Source organism: Astatotilapia calliptera, chromosome 5 (genome assembly GCF_900246225.1).
Source record: "Astatotilapia calliptera chromosome 5, fAstCal1.2, whole genome shotgun sequence".
NCBI lineage: Eukaryota > Metazoa > Chordata > Actinopteri > Cichliformes > Cichlidae > Astatotilapia > Astatotilapia calliptera.
The window spans coordinates 23,975,362-23,998,591 of record NC_039306.1 but is presented as its reverse complement, the minus strand read 5'-3'; the positions used below and the strand labels follow the sequence as shown (position 1 = coordinate 23,998,591).

Genomic DNA, 23,230 nt, shown 5'->3' with positions numbered 1-23,230 from the left:
TGGAAACTGGGAAGGGTTTGCAGATTAGTGGAATACCTCTAGCCATGAGACAACAGTAGGCCCATCCCACTGAGCAAATGGCAGGCCTTTTTTTCTTGCATCTTCCAGAAGTTCATGCCTAAGGAGGGTATTAAAAGTAAAGGCAGACATGTAAGTAAATAATAAAAAAAGATGGATTTCTAAATCATTTTAGCAACAACTGAAAAACAAATTGATCATTACTTTTTCTTCAGTCTTCGGTCCCTCTCAGCCTGCGTGCCCAGTTTTCCCAGAGTCATAGTGTCACCGATCCCCATCTCAAAGTCTGAAATATGACACCCTCAAAATATTGATTCTTCATACTTGATAAACATAAAGCACAGATTTTGAGTAAAATGCAACTGAAACATATAAAATCAAAGATTTATTTATCAGTCAAATAATTAATCATTCATGTAACATTTTATATGGTACTTGTGTAACAAAATGACATGGAAGATTTACATGTAATTAAATTAGTTTAAATAAGTATATGTGTCTCTTTCTCTGTAAATGCACAATCACTCATACAGTGTGGATGAACGTGGGCAGTTATGTGGTTTGTAGTCTGCAATGTACCTGATAAAGCTGGTAGAGGCTGTCCTTCCCTGCTAACAGTTTGGTCCATTCGTCCCTTCTCTTTTTTTCCAAACAATCGCCCAATGGATGATTTGATTCCTTTCTTCTGTTTGCTGCAGCAAAGAGTAGCCAAAATAGTATTAATATGGCATTTACATTACCATCAACAATAATTTGGTGCCCACAGAGGACATAGTAGTATGTTTTTCTTAAATCTGGTACTTAGACCTTTGCCTTTGTCCTCTCCAGTGTGACACAGTTTGTCTTCATTTACTCGCTGCGTGTTACTGTTAGTGTGAGCGTGTGAATGTGTGTATTTACCCTCGTCCATCCTCCAAACTGCCAGTGAACTGGGCAAAATTGGTTTCCAGCCGTAAACTGCGGGGGGAAGAAGGAGGTGATGTCTCACACTTGATAGTTGCTTTGTCCACTTCCACTGGGGACTGAAAAAAACAAAGGTAACTCAGCTTAGATGGAAAAGTAGACAGTGAGACAAACAGTCAAAAACCCAGACTGTTGGATATAAGATACATTTGCAAACTTACTGCTACTTTCCTTCTGTGTTTTCTCAAGTCGCTTGGCTAAAAGAAACAAAACAGCACATGGTAAGATCACTTTTGTTTAACTTCCACATACTGCTGTCTGTGTGTATATGACAGGCTTAGCGCGTGTGTGCTTTCTGACCAGAGTCATTATGCCTAGATGGTGGCTGGTATTGCGCCCGTGATGTTTGGGTGTAGAGTGGCCGCTGGTGGGTGGGGAGGAGGATGATGCCAGCGACTGAGCAGTGGCGGAAGTGGGCAGGGCCCGTGGTCGTAGCGTCACATTGAGTCCGTCCATGCTGCCGCTGTTCACGCGAGACTCAATCTCGTCGGAGCGCAGGTCTGCAGACTCCCTCTCTACCTGAATCATCCTGGTCACACGCACACGCACAGATACCCGGTAAAGTCGAGCACTTGGCCTGCTGTCTCTTAACTAACTCGTACGTTACAGATAATATATTTGCAGTGATCGATAAAGTAATTTAAAATCCATAATAATTACTTTCCTATTTACTTTGAATTTTTTTTCATCTTTAGTTCTTGTTCTGCACGCAGTGATAAAATGTTTCTTGTTTTCAGTAAATCTAGGAAACGGTAATATATGATATTAAATAAACTGGTTAAAGTGTGATGAAAAAGAGCAATAATCCCAAAATAATGGATATAAAACACCATTAGTGTAACTACGATTTTATTGCTTTGAGGGAGTGTGGCTCTTTTGGAGCATAATCAGCAGCTACTTTGCAATTTCTTTCCTGCAGCATATTGTGAGGTGTCAAAAAGAGGACCTTGTTTAGTATAAACTGTTAAAAAAAAAAAGAAAAAGAAAATAGCATCCTGTTTCAGCAGGAAAAATAAGTGAAAGGTTCTATCAACCTGAAATCATCTCTGTGTCTATTTTTTGTATACAGTAATTGCATTTTGTTTCTGCCTTCCCCTTGATGATTTACTCACAACTGTACTTCTCACTTTTTTCTTTTTTGCATTTATCCGTTGACTCTTTAAAAGCTCTTTTAATCAGGAAGTTGAATTCACAAAGTCCTGAATGATCAGGTTTCATCGCATCTTAAAAGCCTCACAGTACCATATTATTACAATAGAGCAGCCTTACTTGTGGTTCATAGAGGTTCCAAAAGTAGAGGCCGAGCCTTCAGCTATCCTCTTGCATGGAACCAGTGTCCAGACCTTTTTTTTTTTCAGAGCTAAACCTTCCCCAATGCTTTTAATATTAAGATTAAAAGACATCTTTTTGATCAAACTTTCCATTATGTGTGTATTAGATTACCTTGAAACACCAGTCAGTTATGCTGCTATAGAGTCAGCCTTCTGGAGACCTCCCATGATACACTGAGCACCTCCTCTCCTCTGCTTTCCTTTCTTTCACTGTCAATGCATTTATTATATGCCAGTAGCTTTGTGCCTTCTCTCTGGCGTAGTTTGTGCTTTGTCCTTTATGCTTTTTTGTTATCTTTTTGTGCCCTCCTTCCTCTCTTTGGTTACTCGTCTACACAACTGTTCACAGCAGACGGCCTCTATTCCTGAGCCTGGAGGTGTCTTTTTGTTATAATGAAGTTTTTTTGTTTCCACTACTGCTTGCCCATAGGGGATCAGTGGATCATTAGTTTTCTATCTGTATTATTATAGGGTCTTTATGTTACAGTATGGGGACCTTGAGATGACTCTAAATAAAATGTCTCTATCGGTCATGGTGCATTCTGTCTGACTCCGGGCCTTTTTTTCCAGCACCTTTATTTAGTTGCACAGTCGTCATCATGTTCCTTTTCATGTAGCTGGTTTGGTATTGTATTTGGTATTGTGAACTTTTCCTATCTGTATCTTTTTTCTTGGTGTTGCACTGATCCCAACTTCCCCACAGGGACTGAAGCTGCAATGTAATGTGCCTGTAAACGCCACCTTATCTCTTCATTGATAGCATCAAGCTGCTCCTGCAGCATGAGGGCCAGAGTCTGAGCATCTGATTGACCGCTGGGGGAAAGCAGGGCTGAGCTAACATCATCATCCAGGTCTGACTCTGCTTCGATGTCGCTGCCAAGGAGGTGGCTGACGCTCCCACGCAGAGATGGGTAGTCCTGTTCAAACACCGCACACACCTAAAGAGAGCATATACACATTGGCATACGCACACCAACAATGGTTATTTTTGAATACAACCCATCCTTGAAAAAAACACATATAAATATACATAAAGAACGTGTTGCATGGATGAGTCCTGATTAAATGCAATACACTTAAAAATCACTATATGACACTTGTGGCCAGCTATGAGAATAAATGGATGAACAGGAAACTTACATCACACAGCATGTCCATGGCAGCAAGTGAGAGAGACAGGAAGACACAGAGGTTAGTAGAAAATGGGAAGTTAGGCATGAGGATCATCACACATCAGCCAAGCACTGACACTTACTAGCAAAGCAGATATGAACCTGGATTAAGCACCCGTAAGCAGCTGCATGTGGTTAGAAGAGCAGTTGAAATGAGATCTCGATCTCTGCAATCATGTTTGTGTGTGTATGCAAGGAGCTGTGGGGTTTCTTTGGGGATATGAAAAAAAACCCCAAAAAACACAATAACCACCTTGTTTGGGTCGTCTCGCAGCGCTGAAAGTCTGCCCTTTTGTGCCCGCCTGATCACAGTTGTGCTGTAGTGGCCATCCTGGCCCTCAACCACGGAGAAGCGAAGATCGCTGGAGCTACCCAAGTGAGATCTGCAATTTTATACGTGGAACAGATCAGAAAAAATGACGGATAGTACGGTAAAGTATAAATGGTGGTATGAGGGAGGACAGAGGAATGAGGAGGAACGCAGAGGAACAGCTATATGTACCGAGGGTGAGTTCCATCTCCAAAAGCCCCACTGCGGCGTTTCAAATGGTCAATCTCATTTCTTAGCTTGTCAATCTCTCCAATCAGACGTTCCTAAAGGAAAAATGGAGGCATTATGGACAATAGATTTTTTTTCTTAAGCAAAAAATAGCAAGACCAAGGCTAAGTAAAAGTCCAAGTAAAAAGTCTAGCTTACAAAAATATTTTATCAAGGATGAATATTCTATTAAGTATTAAAGAAAAATGTGTGCTCAGCCTTAGAACAACTAAAGTACTAAATGGATATTGGTTGTTTGTGCACTAAGTATAAGAAAAATAGAGACATATTGACCTGACTCTGTGTGAAAGTAACAAAATCTTCCAGGTCACTGTGCCATGCCAAAATTAGCCTTGCTTATAGCAAATATTCCCAATAGGTTTGACTAACTCTTGAAGGTGGTTAGCTAGTTTTTAAAGTGGAGGTCATTTCAGCTACTTTTTGTATGGTTGTGGGAAATTTAATCCATAACATGACTTGATTCATATCACCTCCTAAAAATTTGTATTAAATTAAAAGAGTCAAGACACATGGACAAGAAAACTGTATTTTTGTAAAAAGTCACCAGTTATTATGAGGCAGGAACGTTGAAAGCAAGAAGACAATTGTGTTTTTTTAATGGTTTTTAGGTGATTCACCAAAGCCATACTAACCCTGGTGTGGTGAAATTCTTCAAGTTGTTTCTGGCAGTTCTCGAGGTCCTGAATGAGAGCGTTCTGAGAAAAAAATAAAACAAAACAAAAGAAACCAGACATGACCCTGCATCTGAACAGATCTGTCCTCTAAGAAGAACATGTTTTGTACTGCGCATTAATTTGGTTTGTGAACCATAAACAACAACAATATGAGATGATGCTGTTGCTTTGATGAGCGCGTGTGCACAGGCCTTGCCTTGTCCTCCAGGGCAGCCATGCGTTCTTTCAAATGTAGCTGCAGCCTTTCATTGGACTCGGTGAGCAGACGATCCACAGTGTCAGATAAACGCTTGTTGTGCTCCTCGTTCATTTTCTCCCTCTGACGAGCCTGATGAGCAGAGACGGAGAAACCAGACGAGGGGAATGACATCATCAAATTTTCTCTTTGATACAGACTCAACGTGGGTGTATTTATGCAGCTAATCAGGCATCTCTACACGGATTAAAGGATGAAGTGTGTATTTAGCCCTAGATCACCAGCTGCCAGATATAGGTCTTCTTGGCCAACAATGGATCTAACAGTCTGAATGATTTAATTACAGTCATTTACATCATGATAAAAAAGGGGGGTTAAATGGCTTCTCTTAAACGTGAAGCGCTCTGCTTAATATGTACTCTGAAGTAATTTAATTCACCTAAATTGACATGGGGAAACACAAACACCCATCTGCATCCTCAGAAAGCTCTTTTTACTAAATATAGTCATGAGATCGCATGGAGAGAGAGAGAAATTAGCCTTGCGTGAATTATTCAGAGTCTAAAGATAGCAGCCAATCAGTCTTATAGGGGAGAGGGGTGTGTGTGCATGTGTTGCAGCAAGATATGTGAATTTGGTTTGAATTCATGCAACAGTGCACCGGGAAAATAAAGAACTCTTCTTGAATGTGTGTTTCCTGTGTGTTTGCGTATGTACACGTATGCATGAGGGAGCACACAGCCAAGAGTCAAGGCATCCAGCTAATGTGGGGCATCAGCCCGCACGTGCACGCATTATCGTGAGAGGTCAGAGAGAACCTGCAGGGCTGCTGCACACGTACACACAGGCACACACACCCTTCCTAGCTCCTGGTTCTTCTCCTCCAGTTGTGACTCCAGCTGTCTGAGCCGCTCCTCCACGTTGCCATGGCGTTCCTCGGCCTAAAGGGGGAGACACGCACATGTCTGTACAACTGCCTCAAGAAGAACACTGCTCTCCTGCAATCTTATCTATGTTTTTTATTTGTAAGCCATGTGAATCTTGTTATATCAGTAACATTTGCAAAAGCTTCTACAGCTTTGTGTGTGTGAGTGTGTGTGTTACCTTGGAGAGCGCTGCCACTCTCTGTGCCAGTTCAGCCTCTACCTCTGGCAGTGTCTCAGCCTTCCTCATGGTCTGAGCCAGCCTCTGCTCTGCCATCTCCAGCATCTCCTGCAGCTGGCGCACCTTCTCCTCACTCTGACAGACAGACAGACAGACACACACACGCACACACACACACACACACACACACACGCACGCACGCACACACACGAGTGATATTATTGCAATCACAAGAGAGGTGTAATCAGTCTACTGCAGCCAGCGAGTAGCAAGGACATAACATATGGTCATTCACAGAGGATGTTGCTGGTGTTTCCCATGCGGAGCTGAACTTAGATTCACCCTGAACTACACATGAACCTCGGAGCAGCGTGTTTCGATTGCTCACTCACTGACGATAATACTCTCCCAAACTTTAAATGTATTTTTGCAGATGGCCGAGGCATGAAATATTAAAAAGAAATAAAAACAGCACACATAAGCCTGGATGCACAATTAATACACTTATGTCACAGTGTATCAAAATAAATGTGATATTTCTGGTATCCCTTAACAACACACTAACATTATAAAACAGTCAAGGATGCCTGAATACAGCAGAGGAATGAAAACATTCTTAAAAACGGACTGAATGGCTGTTTATGACAGAAATGCCTACCTTGTTGTTTGTTTAGGAAGGTGACATTAAGCAGGTCAACCATCATCTATTTCCACTTAACTTTTGTTTTAAAAACAATTATCTACAAATGCATGTTTCTGAATGACAATTATGCACTCAGCCTGTAATAAAGCTCATTATGCAGACTGTTGGGTTGTTAACTGTGTGTGGCTAATGCTGCCGAGTGTTACCTGTCGGTGCAGGGAGTCCTTGGTGGCTAGTTCGTTTTCCAACTTGTCGTTGAGGTCGTGGATGTGTGTCGTCTCTCGCTGAGCAGCCAGATAGCGTTTCTCCAATGTCGTTATCCTCTCCTCCATATCTTCTCTCTGCAGGTGGAGAAACACAACATTAACAATCAAGTCATATAGTAACAGTCGATCATGTCTACTACACTTGCAGGGAGCAAATGTTTTTAGCTAAGCTTTAGTTTTTATCCATCTCCAGGTTTTCATCAGTGCATTTTTAAACATTCAAGCAAATTTAAACTGTACACTGATCAAAATGGCTACGCTGCTACGCTGGACCAAGATGGAAGTGACTGCTAAGTGATCCTTGTTTACTGCTTATACTGTACTTCTCCCCTGTGTATAACCAGATAGATAGTATACCGATTTATTTTTCAGTATTCAGTTAATGTTTGCCACGGTTCCTAAATTAAAGAAACACACTTTATCCAGGAGATGTATGGGAACTCTGTCTTTCATTTTAAAGAAAAAAGACTCCATCGCTGGATTCATCATCTCTGGGAATGAGGAAAACTCATTCATGTATGTCCAACACTTAGTTAGAATATCGGCTGACAACAAACGCTACCTTTTCTCCTGAATCACAGACGGGAAGTAAGCAACTGCTCCATCCTCCTGTCACAGCCCTGCCCTGAGCAAAGCTTGTGGCAAACTGTGTGCTAAAACTGCCTGTTGTGTCTGATTAGCTTTAAGTTGTTTCCAGTCGTTTCTGGTCCCTGTACAGCTGCAGCGAGAGCTTGGGTCGCATTGCCAGCGGTAAGTCACACTGAGCAGGCAGGCCTGCACTTTGTCACCGATTCTGTTCATAATATTTATGGACAGAATTTCTAGGGGCAGCCGGAGGTGGAGGGTAGAGGGTTTGGTGGTCTTTGAATATTGTCTCTGCTTTTTGCACATGATGTGGTTCTGGTAGCTTCATCAGACAGTGACCTCCGGCTTGCACTGTGGCTGTTTGCAGCTGAGTGTGAAACATTGGATGAGAAGTAACACTTTTGACTATTAGGTCATGACTCTCAGATGGATAAGGGCGGTGTGCACACTCCCAGGTCTAGCATGAGTTGCTACACCATATGGAAGAATTTAAGCATCTTAGGGTCCTGTTCACGTGATGGTGGAGTGGAAGACCAACAGGCAGGTTGGTGCTGATGTCAATTTATAGGTCAATTGTGTTTACATTCCACCCTCACCTATGGTCATGAGTGACTATAATAATAAGACCAGGGATACAAGGGTTGGTTATTTCAGCGGGACTCAGACTAAAGCCACTACTCCACACTAATAGGAGACAATTTAGTTGGTTTGGGCATCTGATCAGGATGCCCCCGGGATGTGTCTCGGTGAGTGGTTGTGGTACAGGACATGCTGAAGAGGACTGACTGGTTTTTGGTTTCAATATGACCCAGACCCAGAGTTTTTTCATATATACAAATACAACAAAAACAATGTTTACTTGAAATTACTGAAAATGAACGGATACTAGAGTCAAAGGAAGCTTTAAAATAATAGTATGGATTACACTTGGAATAAAAGTTTTATTAAAGAAAAGTAAAGTTTTTTGTTTTGCATAATATGCTAACTAATAGTAACTTTGCAATAATTATAATATTTCTTTCTTGATATTAATATTAATTGCATAACTAATGTTGCTTTGAAAAGAAATTTATTAAATATTAAAGAAGTATATTAAATATATTGGTGGAATAAGGGTCACTAATATTATATATATTATATATACATATTTTATATATATTTTCCCAAAATGTAATGAACTTTAAAAAGTTTCTTCTAATTAATTACTTGAAATAGCTACATCCACGCTACACAAATCTATCTGCCTTTATGCAATGTGGTCTTTTTGAAGGACTGAGAATATGACTCAATGGCATAAGAAAAATCTTGTTACTTTGTGAAATAACAAGATAGGGAGTAATAAAGGTCCACGACATTTCCTCATAAATCAGCAACTGATTTATGAGGAAAATGTTTACATTTTTCTTCCTTGCAAAGTTGAACATTTTTGCTGCCCACTGCTTGCTCCCAGAACCAAACCACATTTTTTGACTCCATCCTTTACTGTCACCTCTCTCTGTTCCCTCTGTTGTTTGATTGACAGCTCCTCGCTGCGGCTCAGTTCTCTGCGTGCATTCGCAAGCTCTGCCTCGAGCTCAGTGACGCGGTGGTTAAGAGTGGCACAGTGCTCGCGGCTTTGAGCCAGCTCTTTATTGGTCCGATCCAGCAGCTCCTGAAGCTCAGATGCCCTGCTGCCGTCATCGTGGGCATCTATAGAGCCATTGGGAAGTCTCTGTAAGGCAGACACATACAATTAGCAGATCCATCATTATATACACTTTTCACATAAAATGCATCTCATGTATTACACAGATGCAAATCTACATGCTGTGTTTGGAGGGTATCTGATAAAGTTCTTGTTTTAGAGTTTTAGAGCTGATAAAGTTCTTGAGTGACCTAGATCAGAGTGGTGGGTTTTATGCATACAGGGTTGGGTTATGTGAGGGTAGGCTGCTATGTTGTTGTTTTGATGTTGTTTCTCTTCTTTCCAAAGCTCAGAGTGCAGTTAATTCCAGGCTCTTAATTAAACAAATCTTCAGGGACACATTCAGACAGCAACGCAGTGGGCAGCCAAAGTTAGCAGGACCCCCTCTGCTCCGTTGTGTTTCCATTTTGCCTGTGCATGACTTCCTTACAGAAACGTAAAGATTCACACAAATGCCCGGGGAAATAGGGCTAAATAGTGTGAAACTGTGTAATATGGCACACCTGGGGATCCATGAGTGGCTCCCTGTGACTGTAAAACAGCGTGGTACGAGCTCACGAACTAAGAGTGTGTGACTATCACTGTGTAGGACCCTGTAATGCTGAAAAAAGCATTTTCATTTTGCGCTTTCTTGAATAAAAATATTCCTCACTGAGGGCTGGTTGCAACATCAGTCCGTTCTCACTCTCAACTTGTCAGGACTCGTCGGCTTTAGTGGCGTTTTTCACAGTGCAGGGTGGGCTAGCAGAGGTCACACAGAAGTCCCAGATGTGATAAGGCCAAAGGGATGTGGTGATGTTGTCATTGTCGGGGGACATGCAGTGATGACACTAGGAGCAGGTAACTGCTGTAGCCAAGAAAATGTCAGAGCTGCTTGACAGAAAAAGAGATTTTTGCCTTATATTGAATCTTTTATGTTGTGAAGTGGGGTACACACCCCCATCACCATCAACGGCGCTGCTGTGGAGAGAGTGAGCAGCTTCCGCTTCCTTGGTGTACATCTGGCTTATGTGGTCAGTAAACACAAACAAAACAGTGAAGAAGGCGCAGCAGCGCCTCTTCTTTCTCAGGAGACTGAAAAGATTTGGCATGAGCCCCCGCATCCTCAGGACCTTCTATCACTGTGCCATTGAGAGCATCCTCACTGGATGCATCACCACCTGGTACGGCAACAGCACCGCTTACAACCGCAAAGCTCTCCAGCGAGTAGTGCGGTGCTCTGAACGGATAATTGGAGGTGAGCTTCCCTCCCTCCAAGACATCTACAGGAAGCGCTGCCTGAGGAAAGCGGGGAGGATCATCAAGGACTCCAGTCACCCCAGCCATAAACTGTTCAGACTACTTCCATCAGGAAGGAGGTTCTGCAGCATCCGGTCCCGAACCAGCAGACTGAGAGACAGCTTCTTCCATCAGGCCATCAGACTGCTGAACACGTCATAGACACCTCAGCTTCACTACTGGAACTTCAACATTATGCACTACATACTGTACAGTAATGCCACTGTTTTGCACATGTCTCAACCAACTCTGTATATTTTTTATATATTTTATTTTATTGTTTACTCTATTTAATTTGTAAAATATGTATACACACACACACACACACACACACACACACACACACACACACACACACACACACACACACACACACACACACACACACACACACACGTAGAAAAACATATTTAGTATACACATCCAGTAATGCATATACTATTATATATTGTACATATATTTATTAGTCTCAGATGTAGCCATTCTTATATTTTGCTTGTTTTACGTTATTGTATTTTTGCAGAACTCTGTTGCTTGTGAAGCTCGCACACAAGAATTTCACTCACATGTACTGTACCAGTGTACCTGCACATGTGATGTGACAATAAAAGTGATTTGATTTGATTTGGCATATTTTAAAGCTAAAATAAACCTAGCCGTGCAATCTAATGCCTAAACCTAACCAAAAAAGGCATAGAAATGAAAAAAAAAACTGTACCAGGCAGACAAACTTTTCTGGTTTGGCTTTTGTTCTTCCTCATGTGGAAAATTGACACTATAGGTGGTCCTGTGCAATGGAAAACGCTCTCATGGGGGTACCCCTTGTGTAGCAAGAAATGGTTCCTGACAAAGCATCTTCATGTAATGAGTTGGGAGTGGGAACTTGTGGCAAAACACTGCAGGGCAGTGGCTGTCAGCAGTGCAGCGGGTGTCATCGATAAATGTCCTAACAGAGTGTGTGTTTGCACACTTCACACTCTGTGACATCTAAACGGCACTCACCCTACTAATGGCCACACTCTAGCCAGTTCTCTCTTCTTTCCTCCCCCACTGCCTATCCTCCATGCTTTTGTTTTTTCTTAATAAAAAGTTGATACATTTCTTTTTAGATGTAAATCTTTGATTTTTCTATCTGATCCACTCACAGTCACACGTGTTTGTTTCAGCCCCAGCCTCAAACCAGGCTTGAATGAAGGGCAAGAGTTAGCAACCCAATCAGAAAGGTAAGGGAAGATTTATGCTCCTTTGTGTATAGATATGTGTGGGTCACTGTGTAGGAGGAAGACAGAAAGGAGATACAAAAGCAGACGGGCAGACAAATACTATCAGCAGGCACAAAATAAAACACATAGCACAAAAACAATCACACAGCCAGGAAGACCTTCCATGTAGGTTTGGATCCATCTGTTCGCTCCACTGAGTCACCATCCTTCCTCTGTCTCACCATGTTCAACTGCAATGTAGATTAAAAAGACCAAAAAAAGAACACTGAATAAACGTACTTACTTTTCTTGTCACTTAGTCGATCCAAGAACAGAACCCAGCCTCCCAAAGGGAAGCATGGCTGCCAGACAACAAGATCTCTCATGTTTTACATATCTGCAAATATGAATAATGCTCAAAAAAAAAAAGAAAAGAGGTGCGAAGGAGGATTCGCTTTAGTCAAATAAGACTCTTTGATCAGTGCAATTTACAGTAACAAGGTTTGATTTTGAATCAAATTAAGAATTTGTTCTTTGTTTACCTTTTAATGTATAAATCAGGAATGTCAAACCCATTTTACATCGGTGTAAAGACATTTAGCTACACATTTAATCCCCGATAAGAATTAATGAGGAAAATAAGTCCAACCAACGACATGTCTCAGTTTGTCTACATGATAAATGTGTAAAAGTACATTAAAAGATCTGTTTGCTGAGGACAAATTTTTCAGTAGATATTTGTATAGTAGGTAGTGAAAAACAACGGGGGAGGTCTTTATCAATAGGAAAGGCTGGAAACGTATTAAAATAGAGTTAAAAGTTCTAAATCTATGCGCTTCTTCACCTTTCCCAAAGCCTAATTGGGCTGAATTGGAGTCTTTGTGAGGACGATTTTTGCCCCTGAGCCCTATGTTTCACACATCTATACATAGATGTTTTATGTATATGAACAGAGGATTGAGAAGACTCTCACACAGTGTGATACGCAAATTGTATATCCGATCACACTCGAGGCACTCGAGGGATTGAGCAGATGTTTTACTTACCATCAACGACACACATAGACACACACACACACACACACACGCACACACACATAAAAACTCTGCACATAGATACGCATTGCTCACCTCTTGCGTGGTAGTTGCTAGCTGCCCCTCCAGGGTGGCAACCCTCTCCAGAGCCACCCGAAGCCTCTCTCGCACCTGCCAAACACACCGTCCACACGTTTAATCAGTTATTTTAAGCTTTCAAGGCAAAGCAATCTAAACTACATGATTTTTAGTTTTCACTTTTATATTAACCTCCTGGCATCCACATATGTGGACATCACATTTTGGGTTGTCTAGACCAACATACTAAATTTTGCTCTACAAGGGCCTGATATCCACTTACAGGGACATTATACTGCCTCTGTTTTATCAAAATTTAAAACGAATGTCTTCATATGTGGCTCTCATTTTTCTTAGAAACACAAATTGTGTAAAAAACAAACAAACCGGTGATTCTTTGTTTTTACATTCATTGGGTCCCAATCAGCCCAAATATCAAAGAGAAATTAAACATGCACGCTGTGGAAAAGTTCAGGTTTTAGGAGATTAATATAGAGTCAGATTATTTTTTCATCTGCATCCATTTGCTGTACAATTCTGTTGCCAATGCTGTTTTCTCTTAATAAAGTCTCATGACTTCAGCCACTGTCTGTTTTTGTCCTAAACAGAGGTTCGTCAATAACTAAGAAACAGTGAAAAAAGGCAAAAATTCTGTTAAAAGACACATTTGAAGCAAGAAACTGTTAAGATATTGTGTCCTCAAGTTTCTAGATTTGTCATTTACTTGTCAGAACTAACCTCTGTCATGCAATATGTGTGTGTGTGTGTGTGTGAGAACGAGCGAGAGAGTCCACCTTTTCATCCAGAGCCTTGTGGTGTTCAAAGAGCGACTTCAGAGCTTTGAGGACCTCCACCTCGCTGGAGACTCCAGATGGTGGGGGTGCCTGTCTTTTTACCACTGTCATTCTCAGACTACGTTCGTGACGAGACACCAGACACTCCAGGTGCTCCAACAGCAGCTACAGCACGAACACACACACACCAATGTATGCATGACCAAAGAGAATACTAATTCCAGAAACATTGTTTGTTTTCATCAGCGTCAAACACACGCACGCCCTCAAAGACACACACGTACACACATAGACACACATACCCTGGTGTTGTTCCTTTCTGCTTTCAGCTCAGATATTTCCTCCTCTTTCTCCAGCAGCTGCTCGCGGCATATGTTCAGCTCCTTTGTGAGGGTGGCAAACTCCTACACAACAAATACACACACAACACCCATACAGAGGTTAATACTGTATCACTGATCGAGGTAATGGCTGAGTGCGTTTGTTTAACTGAGCACGAATCCAGCTGCAGTCTCGTAGTTAAAGAGTGTGTGCATGTGGCCGAGCTGTTTGGTGGCCAGACACAAGCACAAACAAGAGGAACACATTATCAGCAGGGGGTGTCAGGGCACACTTAAATAATGGGCAGTCTAGGGTGGCTTCTCCAAAAATAAAAGTGTTCTTGTGTGAGAGATGATTTCTGGGAAAAATTTTTCTGTGCATCTGCGATAAGAGGTTGTCTAAGAGGCTGGAAATTCCATGACTCACTAGGTACAAAAACAGCACTATCTGAGCTGAATAAACAAAATGTGAGCTGTGCCACTCTGCCTACCTCAGTGTCTGGGTAATTTTCTGGCCCTTACATTGCTGTATTGTTGGTGTGGTCACGTCAGTGCTACTAAAGATAAGATTACGAACTTCTCATGAAACAACAAGTTTGTTCCACGGTGAAAAAGTCTCTCAGTTCTTGCAATTGTCATTTCTATAAGTGATAGAACTGACAATGATGAGAACACCTCCAGCTGTCATTTATAACACACCGACCTCAGTTACTGACAGAAGGCTATACACTTCACTGAAGCTTTTACGCACTTGCAAGTGCAAGTAATACCAGTGTAATGTCGGGCTGATAAGAAAATGAAATATCGCGATAGATATGGGTAAAACATGCGCAGTGCCTTTGTTTACATACGCACATGGCAGCGACGCAGAATAAGAAGAGTGAAAGCGGGTCATTGAAAGAAACGGATGAACCAGAATTGGTTTGTAAAAATGCTGCAACTTCAGTGGTGTGGAACTGGTTTGGCTTTCATCTGTCAGAAGCACAACAAAGCACTATTTTTGGTAGCGGGCCGTCGTTATTACGCACACTTAAAATCAATCCTTTGATTTTTCTGAAAATCGACAGTGCCCCTTATAATCCCGTGTGCCTTATGTATGAATTCTGGTTGTGTTTACTGACCTCGAAATGATTTTATGTCGTACACGGCGCTCGAAAATCTGTCAAATGTTTCAGTACGGAGTGATACGTACTGTACTTCAACATAATATTACCGTATTGTGTGTGTATAACCTCTTTTTAAGTTTTGTGGATATTATACATGGTTATGCTGAGGATTTCCACTGGAAATGCCTTTTGGTTAAACTGTCAGCAAGGATTTGCATTTGCACTGTTAATTTTTTATATAACCTTAATGCACATAAAAAAGCTGCTTGTTTAAGTAAAAATACATTGATGGGGTTTTTTTGCACTAATAAAGTTGTGGAGTTGTAAAGCTCAAGCTCAAGAATGACCAAGGGCTGGGAGTGGCTCCAGCAGATCCCAGGACTGACATCTGAAATCTCCAGAAGAGCGGAGTCCAAGGAACAGCAAAGATACTATACAGGACCCTCAAGCTAGCAGGCCACTGGTAGAGGACCTGAGCTTAAAGGATAAAGATTTTAATTTTTAAAAAATGTTTTATTGCTCTTAATTTTGGATAGAGCATGGCTTTTTAAAACAATTTTCAGTCTTTATTGTTCAGCTAAGCTAACTGGCTAAGCTTACTGGCTTGTTAACATATTAGTGTGTGTATGCACATTTGAAAGTTAAAATTGTAATACAAAAAGTGTTCTTCTCTGTTCCTACTGCCACAGAAGTCTCCAAATCTACTAGAGATATCAGCGCTCCCTTTCTAAGCAACCGCAAATGTCCCACACTTTATAAATTTGATGGACATTTTATGCTCTTTTGGCGTCGTAAATAGATAGCTCCATTACCTTTAATAGTTTGGGAGATGGCTGTCATAGAACTGCGGTTTTCTGCCGTAAGTTTGATTCTTTTATAGTACATAAACTTTAATGGAGTTTCACCTGACCATACAATGCTTCATTTTGGGGGCAAACAAGTGCTTTAAATGACAGCAGTAAAAAAGGTTTGTGTAGACGTTACACAAAAGTAGTTGTCGGCCTATCTGTACCTCACAATGTACTTTACGAGTATGTGAATCTGAATATGAGTTAACACAATGCAGCTCATCCTACCTCCTTACAACCATAATACATAATAATAACATATACATAATACATAAAACATCCATGCTAATTCTGATACTGTCACGTCTTCACATGCACTGGTTTGAGAGATAATGGTCCACATCCCGTTAAACTCCGATAAATCAAGAAAGGCTTCTCACTGTAATCTTTTGATCAGTGGAAGGAAAGGTGATGTGTCACCACATGGCTTTTTATGCACTAGTGGTGAATGGTAATGGACTGGTTCGTATATAATGCTTTTCTACTCTAACTGGGCGCTCAAAGCACTTTACACAACTTGCCTCATTCACACAAGCATTTATTTCTATGCTCTATGTAAATGCTTCTATCTACCATTCACAGACATTTCATTCACACAGACCAATCTTCCGATTAGTAGCTGACCTGCTCTACCACTTGAGCTATAGCCACTCACCCCACTAGTGTTATTAATGGTTAATGTAACCTATGTGAAGTCAATCCTTATGTCAGAGGGTGCTTCCTGGTCTCACAGCCCCACATCTAATCCACTTTCCTATGTGATTTTCTGTTATTCTGTCTGCAATCGATTAGATGTACTCGATTAGATGAGGTACTAAGAGTGCTGCTGCTACACTCTACATCAGAGAACCAGTCGGTGGCACACACATCTCCTGCTGGAAGTTGATTTTTAATATTTTTCCCCGATCGATCACACTGGAACAAAAATTGGATAGCTGTTTGTTCACCGAAGTCTGTGCATCTGTGTGTGCACGAGTGTGTGTGCGTTTGTTTTGTCCATGTTGTCTGAATGTCACTTGGTGCTTTGTTGGCATTTCCTGTGAGCTCGGCTGTAGTCCAAACCAATACCCAGCGGCTTACGGTCTCTCTGCTTGTCCAACACACACACACATCCACTTACAAACATATGCTTTTTCCTGAAGCTTGCTGCAGCTACGACACCGCACTCCTGGTCTCACGTTTTCCACAGATGACCTAAACACCAGCCCTGACTAGGAGATGTGTTTTTTTAAAGTTAGTATGGAAATGTTCCACAACTGCAGCCCTACATGAAACTGGCACCACAGTGGCAATACACTGACAGGTGTGAAAATATGTTCCAAGACATGCCCCATTTGCACTGGCCTTCACCAGCAAAGCAGATGTGCTGATAAATTATCACTACTGAAGAATCTCTAGAGACCCTCAGCAATATTATACTAGCATTATAAGATAAAAATGCACATTTATATGAGAGAGGATGAACTACTAAATATAAATAAAGATATCATGCATTGCCTTTTCAACAATGTTTGATATCTTGTAAAAATCATAAAATCTCGGTGTGAACAGCTTACACGCAGCCCTGCCCGTTCGTGCAGCCTTTTCACAGAGAAATATAATAGGGATAAAAAATTACGTTATGCCCACTAATGTGCATGATGGATGGACTGTTTCTCCTGTAAGTTTGATTTCAATTTTAATCAAGAGGTTAATGCATCTTAGTGGGGAAGTGAAATTGTATCTGAGTTCTGTTACTGTAAACTTTGAAGAGGCTAATGATGTCAGTAGCTGATGTAGGGGGATGACCCACACTGCTCTCAGTACTTTTAATTAGCCCCACATTTCAGTCTTACCTTTAGCTTTACACTAATGATGCTGCTCTTTCTGCCAGTGTCTACCACTGTGCCACACGTTTGTGATATTTAACACATGTCTGCATGGATTAGTAATTTGAATGTCATGAGAAAAAAAAAGATATGCGTCTCTTAATTTTGCTTGGTGCTTTTAATATTTATTCTGTCATCTGACTCCAGCATACAGATGAGATATAAAAACTTTTTTAATAAAAAAACAACATTACATCCAGCAGGAAAGGCAGATTCTCTTCTATAATGACCCAGCTGAGTTGCAAATGATTATCTAAATAAATGGCCTGTATTTATATAGCGCTTTACTAGTCCCTAAGGACCCCAAAGCGCTTTACATATCCAGTCATCCACCCATTCACACACACATTCACACACTGGTGATGGCAAGCTACATTGTAGCCACAGCCACCCTGGGGCGCACTGACAGAGGCGAGGCTGCCGGACACTGGCGCCACCGGGCCCTCTGACCACCACCAGTAGGCAACGGGTGAAGTGTCTTGCCCAAGGACACAACGACCGAGACTGTCCAAGCCGGGGCTCGAACCGGCAACCTTCCGATTACAAGGTGAACTCCTAACTCTTGAGCCACGATTGCCCCATAATACATTAAATAATACATTAAAACAAACCCACACACCATATATAAATAAACATATTGATCTCTGCATTTCCATTTATCCTGTCTGGTGTGCTGCAAGCAGAAAAATATATTAAAAAAATTATTATAATAATAATAAAAAAATGACTTTGGAGCAGAGGGGAGCGAATGAATAAAGATCGAGAGAGGAAACGAGTGACAAGAGGAGAGGGGAAAATGGGTCAGCTTGTTCATTTTACTTTCCCTTATTCCACAGGGTCCACAGGGGTGCATCAATAGACATGTGCTCGGCCCAAATCCGCCAACAGATGTTAGAGCTCGCTCTCTCTTTCAATCATGACAAAAAAGGCTCAACAGGCAACCTCTTGCGTTTTCTAGTTCATCTCTTCATCCCTTCATCTCTCTCCCAATCTCAACATGTAAAAAAGACAACAGCAAACACACACATAGAAAATGCAAATGGGAGAAACATGCACCGTCACGAAGGAAAGATACGGATGCATGATTTGGAGTATTTATAAAGTATATAAAAAACACCTGTTACATGTAACATATAACACATTATCTGCTGAATGACTTCCTTTTAACTGCCGTTACTGCCTTTGACTTTGTGCTCTATTTCAAAACCAAATGCACTATATAACCTTCACCACTCAAAACCCAAAGAAAAAAGAAAAGGTTAACGTTTCCGAAACAACGGCACAATACATGCTGACGAAAACTTTGACATCTGTCAGGGTGCATATTGTACAGAGCCGAGAGAGAAGACTCCGGGTGTCTGGAGGAACACGGCTGCCTCCAACCACAATGTGAGATAGCAAGTGGTTACCAAACACTGCTGAGCCCAGACATTGTAAAGGGATTTCTCCCTTTCCCTTCCTTAAGCAGTTTGGGATTAAAGGATGAAAAAAATGCTGTGTGTATATGTGTGTGTGTGTGTGTGTGTGCAGAGAAGGAGAAGGCAAAAGATTGGAGTGGAGTCAGATAAAAAAAAAAAAAACGGCTAAAAGAGCCCCCACCACACACACACACACACACACACACACACATGCAATTCAAAAAAGCTGTATAAGACTTATTGTGGCTGCGGTTATCCTTTTCTACTTGTGTGTGAGTGTATTTTTGTGTTTTCGTTGTACGTGTGCAGCGTGCATAGAGGTCGGTACTATGGGGACTCGACCTACACCACACACCTGAACCATATCTGAGGCCGCCCCCTCAGCTGCTCATTCACATCTCTCGCATCCATGATAACAGATATGGAGGATACAGTCAATGTCAAAATAACAGTAGAGCTCACTTTGCTGGTTGGTCATTGTCTCAGCATTAAAGGTAAAGCGTTGTGAGATTGTGGAATTTATTGGTGAATAATGTGTGTGTGTGTGTGTGTGTGTGTGTGTGTGTGTGTGTGTGTGTGTGTGTGTGTGTGTGTGTGTGTGTGTGTGTGTGTGTGGGAGGGGGGTTTAGGAGGTGGTCATCAGAACTGACGTGGTTATATTTCACCTTGCCAGTTATTTTCTGCTGTGTGAGAAAACTGACTGAGTTCAGAGGACCTGATCATGACAGATACTGGCCCTTCGCACCTTAACACCTTGTCAACACTACATCACACTACTCTTCATTCCAGATGCAGCAGTAGAAAGAGCCCTTCCTTCTTCTTTTGTTATTTAATTCCTCTAAATGTATCCCAGTGAACTATGCAGTATTTCATGTCTGCTCTTAAAGTTAAAAGTACTGCTCATCAGACCAAATCCCAGCACTGACTATAACTCTTTATACACTCAACACCATGGGAATACTGCTTTATAGTATTCTGCACCACATAAAGGGAATCCAAGACTTTCTCCAAAGGCTGATCTTTGGCTTTTAAATTTCCCAGTTACTTGTATAAGAGATTGGAAAGTAATGAAATAGACCTTTTAATTTCTATTCTTATTGATGTAATCACTGTGAAAATACCCAGCGTGGCACCTTCTCTGACTGTGATCCTTAATAAATTAATACAGCAATCATATTCAATCCATCCATCTGTCCATTTTCTTATGCTTATCCAATTAAGGGTCGCAGAGGGCCTGGAGCAAATCCCAGCTGTCAAAGGGAAAGAGGCAGGGTACAGCCTGTCACAGGGCTAACACAGAAAATCACTCACACCTACGGCCAATTCAGAATCAGCAATTAAGTTAACATGCATGTCTTTGGACTTTGGGAGGAAGCCAGAGTGTCTAAAGGGAACCCAAGAAGAGACAGGGAAAACATGCAAACACCACACAGAGAGGCTCCAGTCAGACAGTGGATTCAGACCTCGGACCTTTTTGCTGTGAGATGACAGTGCACCATCATGTACCACACTATCATACTGCCACAGTCAATCATAGTCAAAGAAAACACAGAACTTCCTCTTAATCTGCTTTGACAGTGTTATGTCCTTATGTAACTTCATCCAAGATTTAAGAGATTTAAATTGAATTTATACATCTTAGAATCTACTGAAACAGTATCAACATGTCCTGGACTACAGTAGGAGTAATTCATTTATCTTCTGGTAATATCACTTAACAGTATGCTTGTTGATATAGGAGCCCAGAAACATAAATGAACCACGGTGATGCTAACAGTGAAAATCTGGCAATTTGGCACTAACCCACTACACTGTGACTTTTCCAACTCTTTTTTTTACGTGCAGAAATTCTCATCAGTGTCTCCACAGCTCGTTGGCAAACTGGGATTTGTTAACGAGAGTCAAAAATTCACAGAAATGTAAACTATCTCACTTGATACTCCTGGACGTTGTGTCCTTAGAATGGATTTATAAACTGATCAGTTGTACTTCTAAAATGTGTGACAGGATTTACAAGACAGGAGAGTGAAGCCAAAGCAAACATGAATGGACACTTGCCAGAGCTTGAACGCGCTGAGGTCAAGCAGTTCCTCTCTAAGCATCAGCAGGTGGAAGGAAAGGAAACAAGGGACACTTGTGACTAAGCAAGACAGGAAAGCGAGTGAAGCTGTAAACATTCGCACATCACATCATATTCACATGATTCACAGGACAGGGTTGTGTTACATGATATCATTTATGCTAATTTATGATCTCGCACATCAGCAGCTTGAATATATTTTACATCTCTACAAAACAGATACACATTCTAAACATCAACTTGGACACTGTTTATCATTATGTCATTAGGTTTATTCTATGGTGATGTTTATTGTACTCATCACGGCATCTTATATGAAAAAGTTGCATGGTCTCTGTGGCCAAGGGATTTGACAGACATAAGGCCCTCATTGGAGAACTGCCAATGTACATCACTTCTATGCTACACTAGTGCTATGGGTGATATTAAACTTGGTCCAGTGAGTTTTACTGCACGTTCATACTGCACTTAGATGACTGGTGGTTAGTTTTTCTTTTTCTCCAACCACCCCGATTTCTACACAGTGCACCCTAACAATGAATTCCTCGATAAATTTGTTTTTGCAAATTATTTAGCTTCTGTTTTCAATTGCTTTAATTAATTTGCTTCTTGTATCTTCTTTAATCTTGAATCCTAAATTAATTGTATTTTTATGTTGTTTTTCATATTTTCTTTAATTTTATTGTTTGCAACCTTTTAAATGGTATGATGTAAGCTGATCAGCTATATCAAGAAGAGTTGTTAAAGCTAGGGTAAAGACAAAAGCGACAATAAGTGAGCAGCAGTATTCAGCTCTCTGTCACCATTATGACTATAAATAGTTTTGGTTTACCCACTTTTCTGTCTGTGGATGAGCAATAGCAGTGAAAAAGTTCAGTTCTGCCTATAGAGTTCACTAAAGTCTAGCTGAACAGCTGTTGCAAATACACCAAGATATCAAGTGTTTTTTCTGCATAAAGTTATACAATGCACACTCATGATAATGCACTGGTGAGGCTAAATCTTTTTAGATTTAAACCACAGAACTGTTCATTTGCTGTGGAGAGGCAAAGAAAAGCAAGCTACAATACAATATCAGAGATTATGCCTACTGACTAAATTCCTTTCACATGCACACATCGAAAGACAACTGTCTACACCAACTGTGATGTAAATCTTGGTAATTCACCAAGGGATGCCACAGCAAAGATGAATGCAGGGTCAGAGACTGGAGAATGAGTGAGTCCCTGGAGAGATTCAGATATCACAGCTCTGTAACTCTTCACCACTGCAGAGAGAGGAAGAGCGAAGTGGCAAACAGCCGAAAGGTGGACTCGACCTTCCTCTGGCAAATCTTAATCAGCACGCATACACACAGACACACACACAGACATTCATATAGACACAAAAGCGCGAACCTACACAAGAGCCATGACGAAAAAACACCTAGCTGGGGTGTTGGCTCTAAAGTAGCCAGTGAGTAATCTGTTGCCATGACGCCACCTCTCACACTGCTGCCAATGCCACGGCAACAGCTCATTAGGAAAGTGTTTGAGCAGCAGACAAACTTTGCATAAAATGTTTCATCAAATGAATGCAGATACATTCTGTTGCACACACTACAACACAAACATGCACAAAGCCGCTGAGAGGCTTTCCTTCTGTATGATGGTGTGACAGCACTTGAGACTGGGGAAGGATGCAGCAGCAGCAGCTGACTGCAGCTCTTGACAGATCCCAGCTCAGACTGATGCTCTGGAGGCACGAGTATAACCAAAAACCTTTCCGAAAGTTTTCCTACAGAAGGCACAGTGTGGAAACTAAACAACAATACGAACCCTGATGGCTGGGTCAGATGTGTTTTAATACATCTGCCCCAGCCATGTATTAGAATACATCTGTCCCACTGCACCAGCGTAGGCTGAATTGCTCATAATTCAGCCTACACTGTTTTCCCTGTTAAAGTACTGGCGGATAAGTTTGACAAAGTTAAATTGTTGTTTTACAGTTTCTAACTCTAAGAAATGAAT

The 23,230-nt window shown here is 41.3% G+C and overlaps 1 protein-coding gene across 7 annotated transcripts in view; it reads right to left on the bottom strand.

Moving 5' to 3' along the window:
* The window catches only part of ppfia4 (PTPRF interacting protein alpha 4), a 65,003-nt gene that overhangs the window by 7,516 nt on the left and 34,257 nt on the right, over positions 1-23,230 (bottom strand). For 5 of the 7 annotated variants that reach the window (XM_026168330.1, XM_026168334.1, XM_026168335.1 and 2 more), the window contains 19 exons: positions 13,884-13,985; positions 13,582-13,746; positions 12,806-12,880; positions 11,855-11,926; positions 9,001-9,222; positions 6,867-7,001; positions 6,018-6,152; positions 5,771-5,854; positions 4,914-5,045; positions 4,676-4,738; positions 3,987-4,078; positions 3,738-3,867; positions 3,054-3,250; positions 1,282-1,510; positions 1,143-1,178; positions 919-1,040; positions 598-710; positions 223-304; positions 37-118 (listed from right to left, as the gene is read on the bottom strand). In XM_026168330.1, the coding sequence (XP_026024115.1) occupies positions 37-118; positions 223-304; positions 598-710; positions 919-1,040; positions 1,143-1,178; positions 1,282-1,510; positions 3,054-3,250; positions 3,738-3,867; positions 3,987-4,078; positions 4,676-4,738; positions 4,914-5,045; positions 5,771-5,854; positions 6,018-6,152; positions 6,867-7,001; positions 9,001-9,222; positions 11,855-11,926; positions 12,806-12,880; positions 13,582-13,746; positions 13,884-13,985 (2,268 nt within the window). The remainder of the gene's footprint in view (positions 1-36; positions 119-222; positions 305-597; positions 711-918; positions 1,041-1,142; positions 1,179-1,281; positions 1,511-3,053; positions 3,251-3,737; positions 3,868-3,986; positions 4,079-4,675; positions 4,739-4,913; positions 5,046-5,770; positions 5,855-6,017; positions 6,153-6,866; positions 7,002-9,000; positions 9,223-11,854; positions 11,927-12,805; positions 12,881-13,581; positions 13,747-13,883; positions 13,986-23,230) is intronic. The other 2 variants (XM_026168333.1, XM_026168337.1) reach the window with 1 other exon arrangement.